The sequence below is a fragment of the Nyctibius grandis genome, chromosome 1, assembly GCF_013368605.1.
Source record: "Nyctibius grandis isolate bNycGra1 chromosome 1, bNycGra1.pri, whole genome shotgun sequence".
Classification (NCBI taxonomy): Eukaryota; Metazoa; Chordata; class Aves; order Nyctibiiformes; family Nyctibiidae; genus Nyctibius; species Nyctibius grandis.
In genome coordinates this window covers 83,535,152-83,557,755 of record NC_090658.1, presented here as the reverse complement: position 1 = coordinate 83,557,755, position 22,604 = coordinate 83,535,152, and the positions used below count along the sequence as shown (strand labels likewise).

Here is a 22,604-nt window from a genome sequence, read left to right as displayed (position 1 = left end):
CTGACAGAGAAGTATTTATTAAATGTAGTTGAGCGTTATTTCAATGTTAAGTGTTGCTATTTATCAGTTCATAGTGGAAGCTTAGAAATGTATTCTGAAGTTGAAATCTGTGTAAGTGAAAGTGTTACACAAGAAGGGAGCTCTGTCAGCGACAAAGTTATATTTCACAGAGTGCCTTTTTGTTTAATATGAATTGTGCAATACCTTCTGGCACACTGCCTTCTTTCCTCTCATCATTGACAGACTTCTGTCTCCTCTTCAGCCTGCGATCAGCTGTCCCTGGGGGTGGCTGCCATCTTCGGACCATCCCATAGCTCCTCAGCTAATGCTGTGCAATCCATCTGCAACGCTTTGGGTGTTCCACATATCCAGACCCGCTGGAAGCATCAGGTGTCAGACAACAAGGACTCCTTCTATGTCAGCCTCTATCCAGATTTCTCTTCACTCAGCCGTGCCATCCTTGACCTTGTGCAGTTCTTCAAGTGGAAAACAGTTACAGTTGTTTATGATGACAGCACCGGTAAGGCTAAAGCGTTAGACTATGTGCAGACATATTCACATGTACAAAGAGAGGGAAGAGCGGTGTCGCAATTTATATTTCTTAATTTAAGAAATCTTAAGTAAATTACAAGAATTTCTATTGGCAAAGTAATGTATAACAAATAATGTGGATTTATTAGCATAAGTGTTCTCATAAGTATGCTTCAGTTGCTGAATTCTGTGTTTTTAAGCTCACAGCTGTCAATAAATCAGTCACGCTCTGAGTTTTCTGCAGTGTCTTAACAGTTGCTAACAGCTATGTCTTTTGATTTTATTTAAAACTTAAATTTTGAAGAAAAATATGGTAACTTGAAAGATGCACTGCTATGCCCAGTGAAATAGAAGACCTAAATTCTAGTGCTGCCTCTGGTGTTAGTTGAGTTAGAAAACAAATGTCAAATTTGTTTGGAATTTCAGTATCTGCTTTTTCAGAGAGAATTGCAGGAGGAACCCTGGTTTTAGCTGCTAGGACTTGAAAACAAAGGAAGTTTGGAGACTTGTTTTTCAGATGAGTTACATGAGTTAATTTTTAACTCCTGACTTTCCAGCAGAAATATACCAGTTTGCTACCTTTCCCTTACCTCACCTTAAAATATGTTTTGCCCTTCTGTTTTGCCTTGACAGTGATATCTTTGAAAAATGCATTAAAAACTGAAGTTTGATTTGAGGTCTATCTAGTGGCAGTCAGAACTAAGACCTCGGTAAGAGGAAAATCTGACTGCAATGGAAGATACAAGGAAGGTACTTAGCCAAATGAGACATATTTAATTTCTTGGAAATGTTGCTAACTTCTTCTATGTGGGTTGAACTGTCATTGGCAAGAAAAGAGCATGGTGGGCCTCAAACCCTTCTCACAGTTCAGTGAAATGGAAGATTGTTGATACCCTTGTTACATAATGCTGCTATCTATCTAAATCTGAAACAAAAAAAGAATATATAAAAAAAAAATCTGTTACATTCAAGGCTACCCATAGTGAAGACTAGCTCTGCTAGATAAACAGCAGATAGAGCAGGACAGAATGCCTGCTTACTGTTTAAGTTCAAATAAGATGTGTGTATAGCTATCAAAAAGTGAGAAGGGAACAGACATGGCAGTGCATAAAGTTATTTATAACTGATTTTTTTCTTCATGCCTTTTAAAAAAAAAAGCAAGGCTGTCAAGTTTAGAAGCTCCCTCCCCAAAAGTTTGTTGGCTGATGTCATCAAAAGCCTCAGGCAATCAAACTTCTGATTTCAAGTTTAGCTTTACAGACTTAAGGCAAGAAATATGTAGCTTGTTTATTAATGGTTTTTGATATTTTTTAAATTATTGTTCTGAAATTGGACAGGAAGTGAAAAAAGCCTTAAATTTTAATTGAATAATGATTGAAAAAGTAATTTATGGTTCAGTAAAACAGTTATAGACTTAGGTTTACAGAAATTAGAAATATTTCACTTTGATTTAAATCATTTGGAGACTATTTTTACAATAAACAGATTATCTTTTAAAACAGGTCTTTCAGTTAGAGAAATAATGTTTTAACACTTTGAAACTGCTTTGCTCAATATTTTCAAGTAATTTTCTTCCCTCCCACAAAAAAATAAAAAAGACCAAAAGAAACATTTAATGTTTAATAGGCTTTCTATGTTTTCTGAGAGAGATATGTTGTTAACAGTTGTGCTAGACCTGATCTTTTCATAAATTATGTTTTGAAGTCAGGATGTAAGTAGAAATAGGAATGAAGAAGGAGAAGAAGTTTTCTTGTGTACGTTGTGATCTCTACCTATGACTACTGTAAATATTTAAGAGAAAAAAAGAACATGAGCTCTTTTAAAATAAATTTTAAGTAAATTTGCTGATGAACAAGGAGGTTCAGGTATTTATTTTATTTAAAAAGCATAAAGAATTTTTTCATGAAATATTCACTTTAAATTTATATTTCTTTCTGGAGTGGCTGGACCCTTCATATTGTTATACTGATTGTTCCTGCTGATAAACAGTAATCTCAGCTACAACATCCTTTTTTTTTCTTGAAATCTGTTGCTGTCTGAAGAGACAAAAAAAGAAATAATTTTTAAAAAGGTAATCCTCTTTTTTTTTTTTTTGGTGGCATTTGCTGTAAGTAAATGTAAATTCTACTTCTTTTAAGACTGTCAGTTTCTCTTTGTTAGTAGCATCTCTTATGGATAATTCAAAGACTTAAAAAGCAGGACACACTGCTGGGAAGTCCACACCATCACTTGCATCTTAAGTACATATGGGAACAACTCTTACCTATAAGAAACTGTCAGTCTTAAAGTAGTAGACTTTAAATCTTGTTAGAGCTCAACTGCAAACTGGTGTTTTTTGAGGCAAGGGGCAAGGGGAGAACAACATTTTGAAAGGAACTAGTTCAGCTGAGGAAGAGGTTATCTCCTGCCATGGGATAAGATAAATATTCAGTTGTGAATCTAGAGCTGAAACTGAATATGATAGTTAAATATGATATAAGCTGAATATGATAGATAGATAGAAACTGTTGTAAGACTCCTTATGCCATTTAAGACTTAATTTCAAATACATTAAAATGAAGGCAATGAAGACAAAATATTTCTCACTATTTATATCTGTTTCTTCCATTTGGTCAGTGATTCCTTAATGTCAGATGGCTATCGTTCTTATTTCTCCTCCTTTTTCTCTCTCTTAATCACCTATGTTTTACTCTCCTTTATTGAAAAGTTGTTTAGGATGATAATGTATGCCTTATTTTATGATAATTTTAGTGGTATGAGTTTCCTTTATCTGAATAGACAATTCCCAAAAGTACAGCCTGTTCAAGACAATCATGTGGTGGTATAGTAGTTACAGTGATAATTTTTTTAATTGCTAAAAGTAATACTTTGGGGGGACAAATCTACTTTATATATTTCTATTATTACTTTATAAACATGGATACAAGGGGAGATGATACTTTTATTATAGACAGGAAGAAAAGGTAGAATACATGCAAAAACTATTTCTGGATTCTTCTCAAAATAAATTATGGGGAGTTGCCCATATACCTAAATCCTGGAAGACTGTAGGTCCATTCTGGGGGAAAGTATGATTTTTTTAAAAAAATTTTAAAAGTGTCTTTATATCTTAATTGTTAGGGCTCAGTTTTATGAATTCTCTAAGGAATTGTTAAAGTTTTACTTCCTTAATAAAGGAAAGATACCTCACTCACTTCAAGCATTTTAATAACAGCTGTGTCCATGTTCTTCATTCTTTCAGTACGGGATATGTCTTCTTGAGCAAACACAAATGGGAAAAAGCTGTGTGGTTATTTGACACTCTGCAGTCAGTAAAAGCCCATGTTAACTCTAGTGTCATTCCCATGAATGCACTGGAGACTGGTACTTCAAATGCACACTTCGGCTGGCTCTTGACAGCACTATTGTGTCTGTTTGTATGCAATCCCCCATGCTCCTGTTGTATAGAAAGGAAAGCCAGTTATGTGACTATAACAGATAGCAGAGCATTTTCCTGACACTACACAAGGCACTCTACATAAATGTAGATGCAGTCTTCCGTAGTGTTTTTGTGTGCCTTTCGAACCTTAGTGTAGCTGCCTTCACAACATCCATATGAAGAGATGTACAGAATAGACTGCCACCACTTGTATTTGATCTGGATCAAATTTGACCTGAGATGGTGTGGTATGAAGGTGGTACAGAGGAATTCAGTCCACGTTTAGAGCCCAGTTTGAAATAAGAGAAATTTGGAATCCCAGGCTCCCTTTGCAATAATCTGCAACATCTAAAAGATTACCACAAAGAACAGCCATTACTGGGTTGTCTCCCTCATTGAAGTATTTTCCCTGTATTCTCTGTGGAGGAGTAGCTGTACACCTTGCTACTAATTTGAGAAAAGACATAAAGAAGTTGCTTGTCATGCACTATGGGTAACAACTAGACCCTGTCCTGAACCCTCCCCAGCTTTATGATGCAGAAATGGTTAAGTCAGAGAAGATTAACCTGTGGAGTCTGGCTATTGCTCCTCACATCAGTCTGGACCTCAGAATACTTAGGGGTTTTGTGCTGATCAGACCTGCCTAATGTGTTCAGGAACCTGTAATGAGGAAAGCAGGATCATTTGGCACAGGGGAAAATGGAGGTTGTGTCATGCTGAAATAGGGACAGAGGTGCTTCTAAAGGGATATGATCAATAACACTGGACAGAGCAAAATCAGGTTGAAGACAGCGTAGTAAGGAAGAGTCAAGACTCTAGAAATAGGATGCAGTAGATGAATAAACTAGAAAGGTTAATTCTGTCTTGTCTCAGTAAGAAGAGACACAGTCTCTTACACTGGGAATAAGGTAACAGAAATAAAAATGAACATAGAATGGGCAAAGGTTTTAATATTATAATAAAGCCTTATGCCCTGGTAGTATTTTATGGAGTAGACATTGTAACAGTAGGTAGATGAGTCTGTTCTTCCAGGGAAGAAAAAATGTGTGAGTCCTTTTTCTGTGAATCTGTGTTTGAATACTCCTGCACCTGACATTTTGTGTGTTAAATAATAGCTGTATTCTGCTTCCTTCTATGATTTAGTTTCTCCCATAAAAAAATACTTTTCTTTTTTATGTAGTCCATCTGTTGTACAGACAAAAAACTGGAATGAGGCTCTAGAACACATTTCTTGCTACTCTGAAGATAAGTATTGCTTTCTGTGATCTTTCCAAATGGCAAAGTATATTCCTTTTAACTAGAATTTCCCATTAAAAAAAAAAACCTAGCAGGTTGTAATGAGAGGTAGGTTAGTGTTTTTTTTTTCCTTAAAGTAATTTATGGTCTCTTTGTTAATTAAATACCACTAAACTGTCCCTGGATACTAATTAAGTCCTTTCAGATTTACAGATTTGCTACAGTCAATTGTCTTTAAGAAAGAAAAGTAGAAAAATAGCAGTATGTTCATCAGCTGTATGTCCTAAAGGTTTTAATTGGTCTCAAAAGAGTAACTTAATTTCAAGTACATATTATAGTCTCTGTGCTAAAGAAAACAGACTAGGTAAATTCTAAATAAGTTTGTGAATCTCACAGAATTCCAAAACAAAGAATACAAGAAGAGTTAGATGCTGGGGCCTTTAAATCATAGTGGCACTTGTATTGCCAACTAACGCTTTATGCAGATCTAGTTGATATAAACAGGGTTCTGGGTTTTTTTCTTAATTAACATTTGTTTTGGTCTTGTGTGAATGAATATAAACAGCAAAAATCTGTTGCATCTATGAACAGAAGCCAAAATAAAAGCTGGAAAAAATTACTTCAGAAATAATTTTTTTTTGTGTTGGTCTTCAGTATTGAACCTTGTGCTTTAATTCAAATGAAGTAAAAAAATGCCATTTTGTTGATATGTTTACTGTAGTATACATGTAACATTGATTTGTAAATAAAAAAATTTCTTTCTTGGATCCAGTATTGAAATTCACATTATCTTATTCCTACTGTATTTAGCATTGTTGCGGCCTCACTTTGAGTATTGTGTGCAGTTCTGGCCCTCATAATTTAAAAGAATTTTAAGGTACTTGAATAAGTCCAGAGCAGGGCAACAAAGCTGGTGAAAAGGTTGGAAGGCATGATGTTCTATGAGGAGCAGATGAGAACTCTGGGTTTGGCTAGTTCGGAGAAAAGGAGGCTGAGGGGCGACCTCATTGCTCTCTACAGCTTCCTGAGAAGGGGAAGTGCAGAAGGAGGTGCTGGTCTCTTCTCCCTGGTATCCAGTGGTAGGGTGCATGGGAATGGCTCAAAGCTGCATCAGGGGAGGGTCAGACTTGACATTAGGAAGCATTTCTTTACTGAGAGAGTGGCCAAGCACTGGAACAGGCTTCCTAGAGAGGTAATCAATGTCCCATGCCTATAAGTGTTTGAGGCATTTAGACAATGTTTTTAACATGCTTTAACTTTTGGTCAGCCTTGAAGGGGTCAGGCAGTTGGACTAGATGAACATTATAGGTCCCTTCCAACCGAACTATTCTATATTTCACATCTTGTGGTTTGTTGTGTGTGGGTTTCTTTTTCGTCCTTCTTTTTCCCTGTACTTCTAATAACAATGGATGCTCACCTTTGCAGTTAATATAACTTTACACTAAGGGGAATTAAATGTCTTGGGGTTAAAATGGATGTCTAGTGATGGGAGGTGGGAAACATTGCTAAGGGATTAAGGAAAAAAAGCTGGCAAGTAATTCATAGTAAATCTTGGCTAGGGAGAAAATTTCTCTTTCAGAAGAATATACATAGTGCACTATAAAGATGAGAAAAGGTGTTCAAGAAACTTTGGAGGACAGGCAACTGAGAAGGAGGATAGAAAATGAGATGGTCTGAAAAAGTCTACTTGTCTCTGTTTTTCTGTAAATAAATTAAGCAACATCTCAATTGATATGAAAAACTGTTCTTTATCAACACATCTGTATAACTAAGGTCTATTAGCAAGATGAGAGAGAAGAAATGAAATGAGTTGAGAATGCTGTATTTGAACATTTGACAATTGATACAATAACAGTGCATTTCACCTGAGTTTAGAAGACTTCAATCTTGGTGATCTATAACAGCAACTTACAAACTGACATGTCTGGCATGCAGTATATATTTCAGGTTTGAAATTTTGATATAGAAGGGTAAAGTTTGTTCAAGAATAGATGATACGCAGAAATAGGGAGAGATTTTTTAAAGATCATCTGGGGTGCTTGGTCCACAATACAGTAGGAGACATCTGCTGGGAGCAACAGTGTAATTACAAAAAGTACAAAGGAGTATTGTTATTGTGATTTGCATTGCTGTAGATCAAGATCCAAAACAAACCACTAAACCATGAAAACTAAACGGACAAGGCTTTTTCTTCCCATTCTTTTTAGAATCATCTAACAAACCTAACCAAAGGCAAGGTTTTCATATCAACTGGTATCTCAAACTAGTTGTTTACTGGGAAAAGGAGTATTGAAAGACACAGTTCTTACAATATTCTTAGAAAGATGTTATAATGTATGTTGACTTTTTTAATACTGAAAATACTGAATGCCCACATATGAGATGTTCTTGTGATATTTCTGATATTGAATCAGTGCTTGGGAATGGAAAATAATCGTTTATTATTAAGGAAGTGCAAAACAGCAAGTTATACTGAATAGAATTCAAGAAAGTGAATGTCATTAAAATTGGAATTTCTGCCAACAGAATTAGTCGGAATCTAAAACAAAGAACATTCAGACCAGTTGATGATCTCTTAAATAATACTGAAATTAAATAAGACACAACAACAGTTGTCAAGGGACCTAAGTTTTCAAATCACTTGAGTAAGAGACTTTTGAAAAAATTTAAAATGAAGTAGTCGTAGATCTGTAAATAATTACATTTTGAGAACTCATGGATGATAGGTGAAGTTCTAGAAGTCTGGAAAAGGTAGATGGCTCAGATTTATACCACCTTAGATATTTGTCCAAACTTTGAAATACATTTATCCTGGTTCCTTACATTCACTTAACATCTAAATCATCCACCTATTCCTAATAACTATTTTCCTAACTTAGAACCTGCTTAAAATTGGGTAAAGAGAGGTTGTAATATGAGATTTTTTCTTTTCTTTTTTTTTTTTTTTACAGACCAGTCAGCTGAATTTCTATTCCTGGAAAATGCTGGAAAAATAAACTATTTACTTGTAAACACTTGAAACACTTAAAAGGTCTCAAAGCGATGAGTAACTGTCAAGTTTGCTTTATCAAGAGTAAATAATGTAAAACTTCCTCCTTTGACAGGTCAGTGTGTTTCCATAGTGATCAAGGCCTTTAGCAGTTTCGAGTTAGCCAGGTGCTAAACTAGGAGGAGCGAAAGCCAGGGCAGCTGACCCAGGCTGGCCAAAGGAAGTATTCCATACCATAAACATCACACTCACTATAAATTGGGAAGTTTGCTGGAGACAGCTCTTCTCAATGGTCACCATCCCTGGAGGGTCTAGCCTGTCATTCTGCTCCCGAGGCCTACTCTCCCATTTGCTGTGACCGTTGCGCTTTTGTTGGAGCTGTGGTGCTTGCAGTGTTTGACATCTGGCATTCACTGCTGGGAGTGCGCAGCTGGCAACCACTATACGGGCTGAGTATAACTCTGTATTTTATATTAGCATTAGTATTAACATTAGTTTTCTTATTTTATTTAATGTTTTCATTTCAGCCCACAGGTCTCCTTTCTTTTTCCTGATTCCCTTTCTCAGATGGGGAGGGGTCATTGGGTGATAGAACAGCTGGTTATTGTTTAGCCCCAGATGCAGGTTAAACAGAGACAAGGTGATAAACTCAGAAGTTACAGTACTCTAGAAAATATGATTTGTGTTAAAGTATTTTAATCATTATCTATTGAATGTAAGATGTGGTCATTTTGGATAAGCCAACAATGGCATTAGGAGAAAGAAAGCATAACGTTGTACTTGAATGTATGACCTGGAATTTCACGTGTAAGAAATTGCCTGGTAGTTCCAATGTAATCTGCGTGAGAAAGGCATCACACCATATTACATTTCTCTTTGCAGCAGATCTCAAGAAAGATGAGGGTTCTTCAGATTAGAGGATTATGAAAATATGACCTGGGAGGAAAGACTAAGAGTGTTTGTTTAGTCTAGGAGAAGCAGACAAAAAGGTGTTGCAAAAGGAAACAAATAAACTATGCTCCATGTTAAATGACATAGTTAGAGACTTTTAAAATTGTAGCAGAAATTATTTAGCTAGGAATGTTTAAGTTAGAACAAAGTAACAGTTATCCTTGAAAGGCTGTGCAAACTCCATCTCATGAAGTTTGGTTTGTTGTGTTTTTTTTTTTCCTGGAGTGTGTTTTTTGGTTGATTTTTTTTTTTTTTTTAATAGCAATATTTTCATATTGCTTTTGCTAGACAGAATAGAAAAGACAGGTAATGGTGATCTTTTAAGGTCACTATCAGGACTATTCCCTACCACGGATGTTGACTAATGTCTCTATTGAATGTGCAGAAATACTAAATTATAAACTACTATTAAGTTACTCCATTGATAGTAATTCCTCAAATTGGATTTATATTATGTGTCAGTTAGATGAAAACTATACCTGTGTATGTTTATGTATATTTATACTATTTTGACATGTGCAATTTTACCTAGCATTTATTCTGGTTCTACAAAGCAGATGCAGAATTCACAGTACTGGTTGTTTTTGAAGGGCTAGGTGGGTATCCTTATCAAAGATACAAAGTGGGATGGGACAGCTTAGCACAGCATGTTAAATGAAAGTATTTTTATGCATTTCAAATATGGGCATTATCAATTAATAATCAGTTATTCTGTGTTATTTAATGGAATGAACGGAATGACTCTCTAAAGGAGGGCTATATTGGCCATCGAGAGCACAGCAGACTTAAGGCTTCCCACGCATATCAACTGGAATGGCACGCAGTTCTGTTCCACATCTGTTCAGTCACCGAGTCAAACAGAGGTTGCAGCATTTGTAAAAACATCCACACTTTTATTGAATCACCTTATTAAAGACAATAGGTTTTTAAGCCTTCCTTAATAAAAACAGATTTGATATAACTGTAATAATTAATAGCACTAATTTTTATCTATTTTTGGAAAATGAAGAAATATTTTCCAGACTGATTACATATTGCATGGGATCTTTCGAGTACAGAGTATTTCAAATGCTGTGCACAGTAATTTCAAGTGAAAATACAATTAGTGGTTATGTGCTAAATCAAATTATGGTATTTGGATGTAGATAGTTACTTTGGTGTATTCCTTTTTTAAGAAAGGTATTGTATCTTTTGTTCAGTAAAGTTCAGAAATATTTTTCCAGTGCTATGTGAAAATACCAACAGTAAGGAGGATGTTGTGAAGTTAAAATTTCACTTTCAAACTTTTTAGTATTTTTGCAGTTTGGAAGTTAAGAATTATCTTAGCTAGCTGTCTGAAGAGAAAGAAGTTAAATTCTTTTATCCTTTTTGGTAAATGGACCTGTAGTTGTTCTTTGAGAATAATTCTATAGAGATTTTAATTAATTTTTTGAAAAGAAAAATAAATGTCATCAAGTTAAACAGAATGCATGAGTCCAGCCCATCTATCAGGAAAACATGTACCACAACTCACCCCCATTTTGGCCAAAAATTGAATTTGGACTTACTGCAACAAAACATGGTATTATAAAAAGAAAACTATAGGTTTAAACCAAAAATAAAATAAATCCATAAGGTACTTTATAGTATTTTTATGTAAGCCTAAGGAACAGAAGTGGAGGTAGCAGTATTTCCAGAAATTATTGCATTAACAATGCACATATTCCAAATAGTACTTTAAATTGTTTTGCTTTTGTGGGTTTGAATAAACTTAAGAATTTAAATAATACAGAAAATTGGCTACAGACCCTATAATTAAAATAATTCTTTCTTTCATGAAGACTGGAAAATTTCATTCACTGTTTTCAAATACAGAAAAAATGTGATGGGAAAACTATTTAAGTGAAAAATGAAAAAAAGGAAAATGGAGACATAATCAGTATCATATCTTGCATGGGGCATAAATTTAAACTCAGATTTATCCAAACTTAACTACGATTTTACTCCTACTTAAGTATTACATATTTTGTCCTGTGGTTGGAGGAACACTGTGAAATGCACTTGTGATGCCAGCCCCTTTGTGAATTGCTCTACATCAGTCTCAGCTCAAATATTCCCATCTTAATACAGAATCACAGAATCACAGAATGTTAGGGATTGGAAGGGACCTCGAAAGATCATCTAGTCCAATCCCCCTGCCGGGGCAGGATTGCCTAGACCATATCACACAGGAACGCATCCAGGCGGGTTTTGAATGTCTCCAGAGAAGGAGACTCCACAACCTCTCTGGGCAGCCTGTTCCAGTGTTCAGTCACCCTCACCGTAAAGAAGTTTTTCCTCAAATTTAAGTGGAACCTCCTGTGTTCCAGTTTGCACCCATTGCCCCTTGTCCTGTCAAGGGATGTCACTGAGAAGAGCCTGGCTCCATCCTCTTGACACTTGCCCTTTACGTATTTATAAACATTAATGAGGTCACCCCTCAGTCTCCTCTTCTCCAAGCTAAAGAGACCCAGCTCCCTCAGCCTCTCCTCATAAGGGAGATGTTCCACTCCCTTAATCATCTTCGTGGCTCTGCGCTGGACTCTCTCTAGCAGTTCCCTGTCCTTCTTGAACTGAGGGGCCCAGAACTGGACACAATACTCCAGATGCGGCCTCACCAGGGCAGAGTAGAGGGGGAGGAGAACCTCTCTCGACCTGCTGACCACACCCCTTCTAATACACCCCAGGATGCCATTGGCCTTCTTGGCCACAAGGGCACACTGCTGGCTCATGGTCATCCTGTTGTCCACTAGGACCCCCAGGTCCCTTTCCCCTACGCTGCTCTCCAACAGCTCTGCCCCCAACTTGTACTGGTACATGGGGTTGTTCTTGCCCAGATGCAGGACTCTACACTTGCCCTTGTTATATTTCATTAAATTTCTCCCCGCCCAACTCTCCAGCCTCTCCAGGTCTCTCTGAATGGCTGCGCAGCCTTCCGGCACGTCAGCCACTCCTCCCAGTTTTGTGTCATCAGCGAACTTGCTGACAGCGCACTCTAATCCCTCATCCAAGTCATTAATGAATATATTGAATAGAACTGGTCCCAGAACCGACCCTTGAGGGACTCCGCTAGACACAGACCTCCAACTGGACTCTGTCCCACTGACCACCACTCTCTGGCTTCTTTCCTTCAGCCAGTTCACAATCCAGCTCACTACCCGATCATCCAGACCACACTTCCCCAGTTTAGCTGCGAGGATGCTGTGGGAGACCGTGTCAAACGCTTTACTGAAATCGAGATAGACCACATCCACAGCTTTACCATCATCTATCCACCGGGTAACATCCTCATAAAAGGCTATCAAGTTGGTTGAGCATGACTTCCCGTTGGTGAAGCCATGCTGAGTGCCCCTAATGATCCCCCTATCCTTGATGTGCCTAGAGACAGCACCAAGAACAAGTTGTTCCATCACCTTTCCGGGGATGGAGGTGAGGCTGACCGGTCTATAGTTACCCGGGTCCTCCTTCTTGCCCCTTTTGAAGACTGGAGTGACATTCGCTTTCGTCCAGTCCTCAGGCACCTCTCCCGTTGCCCACGACTTAGCAAAGATGATGGAGAGTGGCCTAGCAATGACTTCCGCCAGCTCCCTCAGCACCCGCGGGTGCATCCCATCAGGGCCCATGGATTTATGGACGTCCAGGTTGCTTAATTGGTCCCTGACCCAGCCCTCATCAACCAAGACAGATTCCTCCTCTATCCTGACTTCTTCTGAGGCCTCAGGGGTCCGGGGCTCCTCAGGACAGCCTCCAACAGTATAGACAGAGGCAAAGAAGGCATTCAGTAACTCCGCCTTCTTTTTATCCTCTGTCTCCAGGACCCCCACCTCATTCATCAGTGGGCCTACGTTGCCTCTAGTGTTGGCTTTACCTGCAATGTATTTGAAGAAGCCCTTTCTGTTGTCCTTGACCTCTCTTGCAATGTTTAATTCCAAGGAGGACTTAGCTTTCCTAGTTGCCTCCCTACATCCTCTGACAACAGACTTCTATTCCTCCCAAGTGGCCAGCCTCTCCTTCCATGATCTGTACACCCTCTTCTTCCACTTGAGTTTGCCCAGCAGTTCCCTGTTCAACCATGCAGGTCTCCTGCTACCCTTCCTTGACTTCCTACCTGTTGGGATGCTCTGATCTTGAGCTTGGAAGAAGCAGTCCTTGAATGCTAACCAACTATCTTGGGCCCCCTTACCTTCTAGTACCCTGTCCCATGGGATTTCCCCTAGCAATTGCTTGAAAAGGCCAAAGTTGGCCCTCCTGAAGTTCAGGGTTGTGATTCTGCTAGCTATTCTGTTCCTGCCACATGAGATCCTGAACTCTACCATCTCATGGTCACTACAACCAAGGCTGCCCTCAGCCTTCACCTCTTCAACCAGACCCTCCTTGTTAGTGAGGATAAGATCCAGCAGCGCTCCTCTCCTAGTTGGCTCATCCACCATTTGCATCAGCAAGTTATCATCAATGCACTGGAGGAACCTCCTGGACTGGGGATGGCTGGCTGAGTAGGCCTCCCAGCAAATATCAGGGTAGTTGAAATCCCCCACGACAACCAGGCCCTGTAATTGCGAGACTGTTTTAGCTTTTTCAGATATTTTTTTCTCTTGCACTCTTACAATTTTTTTTTAACAAATTTATAACTGCTTTTGTTTCCAAGAATAAATATGCTTACCTAGTATAAATTCCAGTTTAGAATGTTCACTTATGTTTCTTTTCCAACCAAGTCCATTTTGATTTCTAGTAGATATTATTTTTTATTTATTTTTGTATAGTTTGATACAATAGTGATAGTTCTATGGTATGGCTAGAAATTGCTAACTTGTTCTACTGCTTCTTTTATCATAGATTCTGACAGATTTGACAGAAGTTGTTTTGTCCTTTGACTGTAGTAGATCTCCTTTTTTTTCCTCTTCACCTTCATTAAACAGCATTGCTCATAGACTTCAGCCACTTGAGCGATCATACTTCACATTATTACAAGAATTATTCTGAAATGCACAGGACTGTTAACTGTCATTGCTGTCACCATCACCGCACTGAATTAAAGTATTCTAAAAATGTTAAAAAAACTTGTTCAGAAAACTGAATAATAACAGTATTTCAAATCAGGCATATCATAATAGAACCACATCTGTAAAAGAATGTCACATAGAATCACAGAATGTTAGGGGTTGGAAGGGACCTCTGGAGATCATTGAGTCCAACCTCCCTGCCAGAGCAGGACCAATCTAGGGCAGGTTACACAGGAACGCATCCAGATGGGTCTTGAAAGTTGCTGGAGACTAGAACAACATGGCAAATCTAATATAAAAATCTTAATGTTTTCTTAATTTTCAACATTTTCATCAATTAAACTATTTTTTCTTATATAATCACACACTAGGTGCAGAGGACAGTTTTCTGCTTTTTTTCTTCTAACTGCTGTATGCTGCAGCTGATAAGTATTCAGGTGGTATGAAAAAACTTATTTTCTTCATCTTGTTATGGTGATCTTCAAGATCAAAACCTTTCCATGAACAGAAGGCCTTTTCTGAACTTCATTGATTCCTTCTTGTGGAACTGTGTGGGCTGGGGTAGAGGGCTTTTTTCATGCAGTGCTTAAAAGCCATTATTAGAAAAAGAATTGTTACTGGAAATAGGCTGAATTGGGATTGGCTATTTGAAATTAACTATAAAAGATGTTTGCACCCATGCTCTGACGTGCTCACTTAGCATATTTAAGGAAAACGATAAAGCTGATTATTGGTTGCGCTTCAATTATAGCTAGTTATGCTGAAACAGCAGTCAAATGGATTTAACATTAAGATGTTAAGACCCAAGACACAGAAAAATGAACTGATATGCACAATATCAGGATGGAAATCTGACAGTCTGTGGAGTTAAACTTGGTTCTCTGGTTTTCCTGTTCAGTGATTTTTAGCCCTAAGGCTAGTATTTCCTATACATGATATTTTAGTAATCTCAACTTCAATATTAATTATGAATATAATTTTAAACACTTCTGCTTTTCTATAGTAAGCAACTGTTTCAAAACTGAATATTTTTTTAGTCTAAAAGAAAGGATTTTTTCTGTCTTTAGTCTACACACTTTTAGATCTTTCATAATAATGAGTTGTATTTCAAATACTGTCACGGTTTAAAGCTGGGCCAGCTATTAACCTGGTGGCAGATGCTCTCTGTTAACCCTCTCCCCCCCCACCCGAAGGGAAAGGGAAAAGGGAGAGAGACTTATGGGTTGGGAAGTTAAAACAGTTTTAATAAACTATAGTAATGAAAAAGAGTATAATAAGAATAATAGAAATAATCAAATATGTACAAATATATACAAATCCAAGATTGAGAACTTGGAAATCCTCCTCAGGCAGAGTTGTTCCCCCCAGCACAGGCAGAGGGGAAAATGCAGTAGCTCCCCCTGCCATCACACCTGCAGGCTTTTAACTGGAGAATTGGCAAAGCTGGTACCAATCAGTGGGAGACAGGAGGGCCCCTCCCTCCTGGGCCCCACCTCCAGGAGGCAGTGGGTTAGTGATAAATAGGAAAGTGAGAATGACGTGTATGGGATGGAATACCTTGTTGGTCAATCTTGGGTCACCTGCCCTGTCTGCTCCTTCCTGCAGGTGCGAGCCCCCTTTGGCTCTTCACTCATAAGCAGTGAGGAATTTAGCAGTGACCTTGGTTTCTTTAAGACTAATTGGGCTGGTTTGGGCCAAACCAGGACAAATACATATACATACATGCACACACACATCTAGTTAAAAACATAGTTCTGACTTTTTTTGTTTATTTTAGAATGGAGCATTTTTTCTCAGATATTAGTATTACTGTGCTCCAAGTCCTGCTGAAGTACTCTGCTGGTTAGATCAGCATCATTTTCTGGAAGTGCAGGGCAAGGAGTGAAAGAAAAGGCCCCTCAATCTGATGACGCATACTCATACCATTTGTATGATCACTGTTGATACTAGGTTTTCCTGCGAAATAGCCTCTGTTTGCTAAGATTACATTGACCAAAAATGGGTAAGATTGCTGGAGATAAAGGTTAGAGGTCTTGAGTCAGGTCTGTCCTTCCACATGCAAAGTAAGCATCACCTGAAGTTTGGGGATGGGACTTTCTCTCTTAACTTGCCCAGAGGGTGCTAATTACTGAGTGTGCAGTTGAATCTGAAAGTGTGGATGTGAAGACAAATCAAGTATCAGGTCTCTAACACCAAACCTTTAAAGCTCAGGTCAAATTTTTGAACCAAAGATATTAAAATATGTCCCTCTTCCCACACTAACTTCATCTTTGAATTAGTTTACTTTTAACAAAGCAAACTGTAAAGTCTTTAAAATGAAAATAAACACCTGAAATATTTCTGTTATATGCTTCTAAATATTGAGTTTTGGAGCTCATGTAAAACTATCTGATTATCTTGATAAATGTCCAGCTGTGTGTGGCACAGAATAGCACACACCTCAATATGTCAGCATGAAGGTAAGATGAATGTTGGGAGACTGCATCATAGCTACAATTATGGAGAGGTTTAGAGAGAAGCATTGTTCTTAGCCCTAGAAATCTCGTTTCAGCAGACAACTAAGTCAGCAAATGGATTGATGACATCAGTAGCATTATTCTATGTTGAAGTTTTGTATCTGGAGCAGAAGATTTAGTCTCAGTTGAGTCCAGACAATAAGCACTATGAGAAGATGTTGATTTGGGAAAAGAAATGCCAGAAGAGAACTAGCTACCTAAACTGAAAAATTTTCTCTGATTACTGGCATGGTTACCATCCAAGAGATATTTTTTGAAAAATATTTTCAGTTGGAAATAATGTAACTTTTATTTGCCCTCTCATACTCAGTGACCCAGAACTGGCTTTTCAGTGTGACTAAAACTTTTTTTTAGTGATATGCTCAAAATAAATATATTTCCTCAAAACAACAACCCTTCCCCTTCTGACCCCCCAAAAAAACAACTTGATGATCAAATTATTTTTTCTAACAACACAAACCGCTTGTTTTGAAGCATTGTACCTTCTTTAAGTGTGTTTGTATAGGTGAAAGGCCACATATAGGGAGAATGAAGCTTGGAATGAATTAATCAAGATATAATAGAACATGTCAACATAGTCTAAGGGTGTTCTGATTTATAAACGGGAGTTCTTCTGTATCTCTGAAGAAGAGTTGGGGGCAGTAGGTCAGTAGTGTGTGCTTTGATAAGGAGATAAGTACATAGTTACAGGTAGCTTGGCAGTATAGAGCCTCTATACATCTACGCTTTTTCCTCCAGAAGGAAATTTTGTCATCCAAATAGACCTCCAGAGTTCATTCTGGCAAATACTATTATTATGATGGGTAACTAGTGTATCTTGGCTTGCCCTAAGGAATCTAATTTTTAAATTTTCAACTGAAGTTATTCTAAACAGAGCAGCTATATGTCTTGTTAAATAGGATTTGCTTCAGCAAAACTACTACTGAAGGCACTTACCAGACACTTTTCCTTCTTTTTAGGGATACAGTGCTATTATTTTCCTGGTAGAAATTAAGATTAACAATAGAAAAATAATTTAAGTCAACATAATACTAGATAACCTTGAACACTTCTTCATGCCACCTCCACTAACTGTAGTGTGTTTCTAATATTGCAGATTGCAAGTGGCATAAAGCTCTAACGCAGTAGTATCTGTAATATATATATGCACACACAAGTAGTGTTCTGATTGCTCTCCAATACTTCAAATACAAGACTGAAAAATCCTGCTAAAATGTTGGACTCTAAAGATGGTACTAAGGAGCTGTACTAGTTATGTTTACAGTAAAAAGATAAATTTTTCTGGATTATGTATTTTAAAGCTCTTCCTTCATTAAAGACATTTCACACCATTGGTACTGTATTTAAATGGGATTAAATATAACTGATGACAGTTTTAAGGATGCTTTACACTGCCAGAATTGGACGAAATGATCTTAATATAGTAAAAAGGCTAAATATGAATAAATGAGTAAAGTCCTTCAAGCTGTCTTTTCCCTTTATCTCTATTTTCTCTGTATTTTTCTTAATGGTGTTTCTGTATTACACTGTTGTATCCAAAGAACACAGAATAGCCCACTGTCCAATTAGCCCTGCTAGCAAGTGCAATTTCTTTTTTTTTTTTTCTTTTTAATCCTTTTGCTAGAGATGTGTTTTAAGTAGAGGATGAGGATGATAAAACTAATCCTGAGAGTTCATGAGTAATCTCTTCAGGATGTTCAATATCTGAATTATTTTATAGCAATGAATTGTTCCGGTCTATGTGGAGCATTCTATCAATGCCCAATAAACTGGCATTCTCCTTCCTCTACTCATACCCCTTTCAAAGCCCAATACAGAACGATATTTTTCTGAGACATAACCAGAAAAGCTGGGCGAGGGGCTGTCAAGGAAGGAGAAGAGTACAGAGAGGTGAGAGAGGAAACAACTTGCTGAAAATAGATAAACCATTCTGGTAGCTATACAAAGCAATACATTATTATTATTGAAGTTTTTGAGTTTCTAAAGATAGGACTAGCCTTAAAAGAGCGTTAGTGTTTTTTTGTACAGAAAAAGGTTCATGTGTTCAGCCTGTTGCAAAGTGCGTTTGCTTACATTCTTCCTGTGCAACACGAAGGCAGCATTAACGGAAATGATAAATAGTTTGATGAGCAGGCCAGGTGGCATAGCAATGGCTTGCAAGACTGCTGAGCTGGAGACACAGGTTTTAAAACAAACCTGGGGCTCTTGCTTCCTGGACTGGTTGAAGTTGAACATGTCGAGGAGGTAATGTGATTGATGTCTTTGGAGGAAGATGCCAGCTGGAGAGCTCACAAACTGCTCCTTCAGGATTCTCCTTAAAGATGAATTGATGGCAGCTTCTGAAAAGAGTTACTCACACCGCATTCTTCCCAGCCATTCAGAGGTAAGACTCTATCATAGTGGCTGCTAAAAGAAGGAATTGAGAATTTAAAGGGACAGGAAAAAGGTGTCCCTGGTTGAAAGAAACTGCAGGAAGTACATTCCCAAAATGCAGCTATTATTTCTATACTCTTATAAAATAGATATTTTTTTTTTAAGAGCTTGTCCACACAAATGGCTACACTGGGAGCCTGTAATGCTAATAAGAGGTCGATGTTTCATCAGAGGGCTGTACTTAATTTTATATTGTAAATCAGTTGTTTTAAAAATATTCTAGGCTGAAATCTGTGCTTTTGTGTTGACAAATGTCTCCTTAAAATCATGGTGAAGAAAGGACTTGTTTTGTCCTTAACTTCATTGTCCTTGTAGTTCTCGTATTATGTTCCTCCGTTCATTAGGGGCTCTGGTACTTCTTTTTTTTTATTAGCTACACACAAGCGACATATGTACACTTTTGAAACTGTCTTTCACTGATCCAGAGACTTCTCAGTGTGTGACAGCTTGTTACTTTGATCCTGAATAACCAACTTGTCCATTTCCTCTAAAGTCAAACAACAGCAATGAGTTACTTTAGGATTAACAGGAGCTCTGAAACTTAGATTAATGTATAAATACTCCATGCTTGTTTGACCTAAAACTACCCTTGGCCCTTAGCCATATGCACAGAGGGTAGAAGGGTAGAAATGGAGTCGCATAGACAAAGTGGACACAGCAGGAAGAAGCGGTCTTCCCTGAGTCTCGGGAATCTCACTCATCCAAATGGGTCATAACAGTATTAGGAAAAAAAGAAAATACAGACAGAACAAATTTTGGCAACATCTAAAAATGAAAGCAAACAATGAATTTGTCTAACTTCACCTGATGTATTCAGGACTATATGTTATAAAGACTAGATAAAGTAGAGCTCATTTTTGTTTACTGGAAGGCACTAGTTTTATTGCAAAAAGCCTTAAACATATGACGTCTTATAGCTGTGAAAAATTGAACTCCAAACACAGATTGTTACTATAAGGATAGTGGCAGAATTTATTTATATCATATATGGATTGCCTGGTTACTTCTCAACTGTGTGATGTTTTGATCCCCTGGATGTTTTTTTGGTCATTGCACCTACTCTTCCTGCGGAAACGAGGATGTCAGGCTGTGGTGGGGAACAGAAGATCAGTGACAACCAAGAGCTGGGAAGCAGTTACTGTCCACAGCCAGACCCAGGTGCTGCAATTTACATATAGGAGCTTGTTCTTTTATGTTATATCTTTTCAGTGCTTATTTTTTTTCTTTGGTTACAAAAAGTGGCCCACTGTTCAATATTTAACCTAGAAAACAAGAGGGGAAAAATTAAATGGCTCAAAATGGCTGGAAAACACTGCAGGCAAAACAATCCAGAATCAGGGGCTTTTACTTAATTACTTTTAAACACAAGTTTCCAATCACTCATTTTGTTAGTGAGAAAAAGGATGCAATTACATAAATACACACCTTTCCCCTCCCTAGGAAGAAAGAAAACACTGTGTATTTTCACCACAGGTTACACACAGTCCATCGACGTTTACCCTGGGAGCTGACTGGGGGAGCAGCAGGTTCAGACTGTTTTGTGTAACAGTTTCTGCTGCTTTGTGTGTGTTGGCTTTACCTGTCATTCTGGGCTGCAGCCCCTCAGGGTGTCCCTGCCCCGGCCTGAGGTGCCCATGGCCTCAGCCTACCTCCCCTTTAGCCGGGCTGTGCTGTGGCAAGGAGCTCCCTCCGTCGAAGACAGTGTCTCCAGACCTAAGTGGTGGCCAGTGTCTTTCTTCAATACTTTTGAGGAGGGCTGCCTCCCTTTAGTGCCAGGTGGGACTTTTTCATTGCTGTTGAAGTTGGCTCAGCGCTGTCTGAAACAAGCTGTGACCGCAGCCTGGCAGGTCATGATGCACCCCCTTGTGCCTTGCACAGGCAATAATCTCCAACGTATTTCAACTCCAGTGCCTTCATCCAGGCATAATGGAGAGGAAAATGTAAAGAGAATCCTGTTTTTTGGTGTGTTTTTTTTTTTTTTTTGGGGGGGGGTGGAGTTTGTTTGGTTGATTCTTTTTCAGATTAATTATGCCATTTTTGCTCAAGGAATTCACTTGCTGATTTTTATTTTCTAGGACAACTAGACTGCTCTTCACACATTTTATATAACACAAATACTGCATCACAAATGCTAGGCACAGTGTGGAAGGAAACTTTCAGACTTTGATTTAGATTTGCAGGAGCCTGCTTTTGAAGTGTGATCCAGGCCTGGAAAGCGTTTACTCAGTCTCAGTTCCCACTAATGCCTGAATGGGGAAATGCTGTTTCTCAGCACTTTATCAGTTGGTGATCTGGCACAGAAATAAAAGTACCAGAGAGAGGTACGTTCAGCACTATCTGATTTTTTTGTTCCACGAGGTGTTTCTCTGCAGTGAGGATTTGTAGGGTGATTGTGGTAGCAGCACTTGCCACCCGTGACACAGCTTCATGGTGTCTCCCCACATCATATGCTCTCCGCAGAGCAGTGTCTCCAGGAGGCTCTGCATGGTAGGCAGCAGCCCTTGCAAGTGAAGGAGTTTTGTTTTCCAAAATTGTTCCCATGAGAGCCTAGCAAGCTGGAAACTGTTGAATTTGTGCCAGCAAGGATTTATTTTTTAAGTATGGATGAGGATGAACAAATATTCCTTGTAGTGGATGGCCTGGTGGACTACTGAAGTGAGTCATTTAGTAGACTGGAACATATTTTGTGCTCTGCATAATTCATCTGAGTTTAATAAATGTTGGTGGCTAGAAACACAATGAAAAATATATGTTAAAATCCTAAAAATGGAAGTATGTGTTGACTGTAACTATGACTAAAATTAAATATTCTGATATACTTATAAGCTATGAGCAACAATACTACACATTAAAAGCTTAAGGTTGCTTTTTTCATTTCACATTGACGAGGACAGGAGAAAAAACTTTGCTTTGAAATACCTGGAATTTGCTTATGTCTCAGATTTGCTTTATCTTTAAAATATGTTTTAAGGAATTTCATTGGTTACTGTTTATGTGTTCTGACAGTTATTGAAGGCAGAAATACTTCTTAATTTGCTTGTATGCACACCTGTACTGCCCCAGCACTGAGGTCCTGTCAGTGCAGTAGAGAGGTGTGCATTCACAGGTTTTCTTCCCCTCATTCTCATGCTCAGATTCCTTTGGTAGCTTCTACAGCTTTTGTACTGCCTTCACAGTATGGTACTTTGTTTATTGCTCATCGCTTCTCTCAGATACATAGGTAACCTTGACAGTTTTTAATTGCTCTGGTATTAGTTCCTGCATCTGTAAATCTACTATTTCAAATTTTGGTGGGATTTTTTCTTTCTCTGAGGTAGCCCAATCATGATAAGATTCAGGAAAAGAAGGACTTTCTTTTTTTTAATTCTTGAACAGCCCAGTCAGGCTCTTGATACAATGAAGTGAAGCATACTTTGCTTACCTTCTTGAGTAATGTTATGAAACAGAACAAAGCTTGGAAGAAGTCTTTTGAATGGTTGTCTCTCACACCCTGCAGTTTTTGTCAGCCATAC

General features: G+C 38.1%; 1 protein-coding gene across 1 annotated transcript in view; it reads left to right on the top strand.

The window, feature by feature from the left end:
• The window catches only part of GRIK2 (glutamate ionotropic receptor kainate type subunit 2), a 442,707-nt gene that overhangs the window by 149,535 nt on the left and 270,568 nt on the right, over positions 1–22,604 (top strand). The window contains exon 3 of the mRNA XM_068416353.1: positions 263–520. Within this exon, the coding sequence (XP_068272454.1) occupies positions 263–520 (258 nt within the window). The remainder of the gene's footprint in view (positions 1–262; positions 521–22,604) is intronic.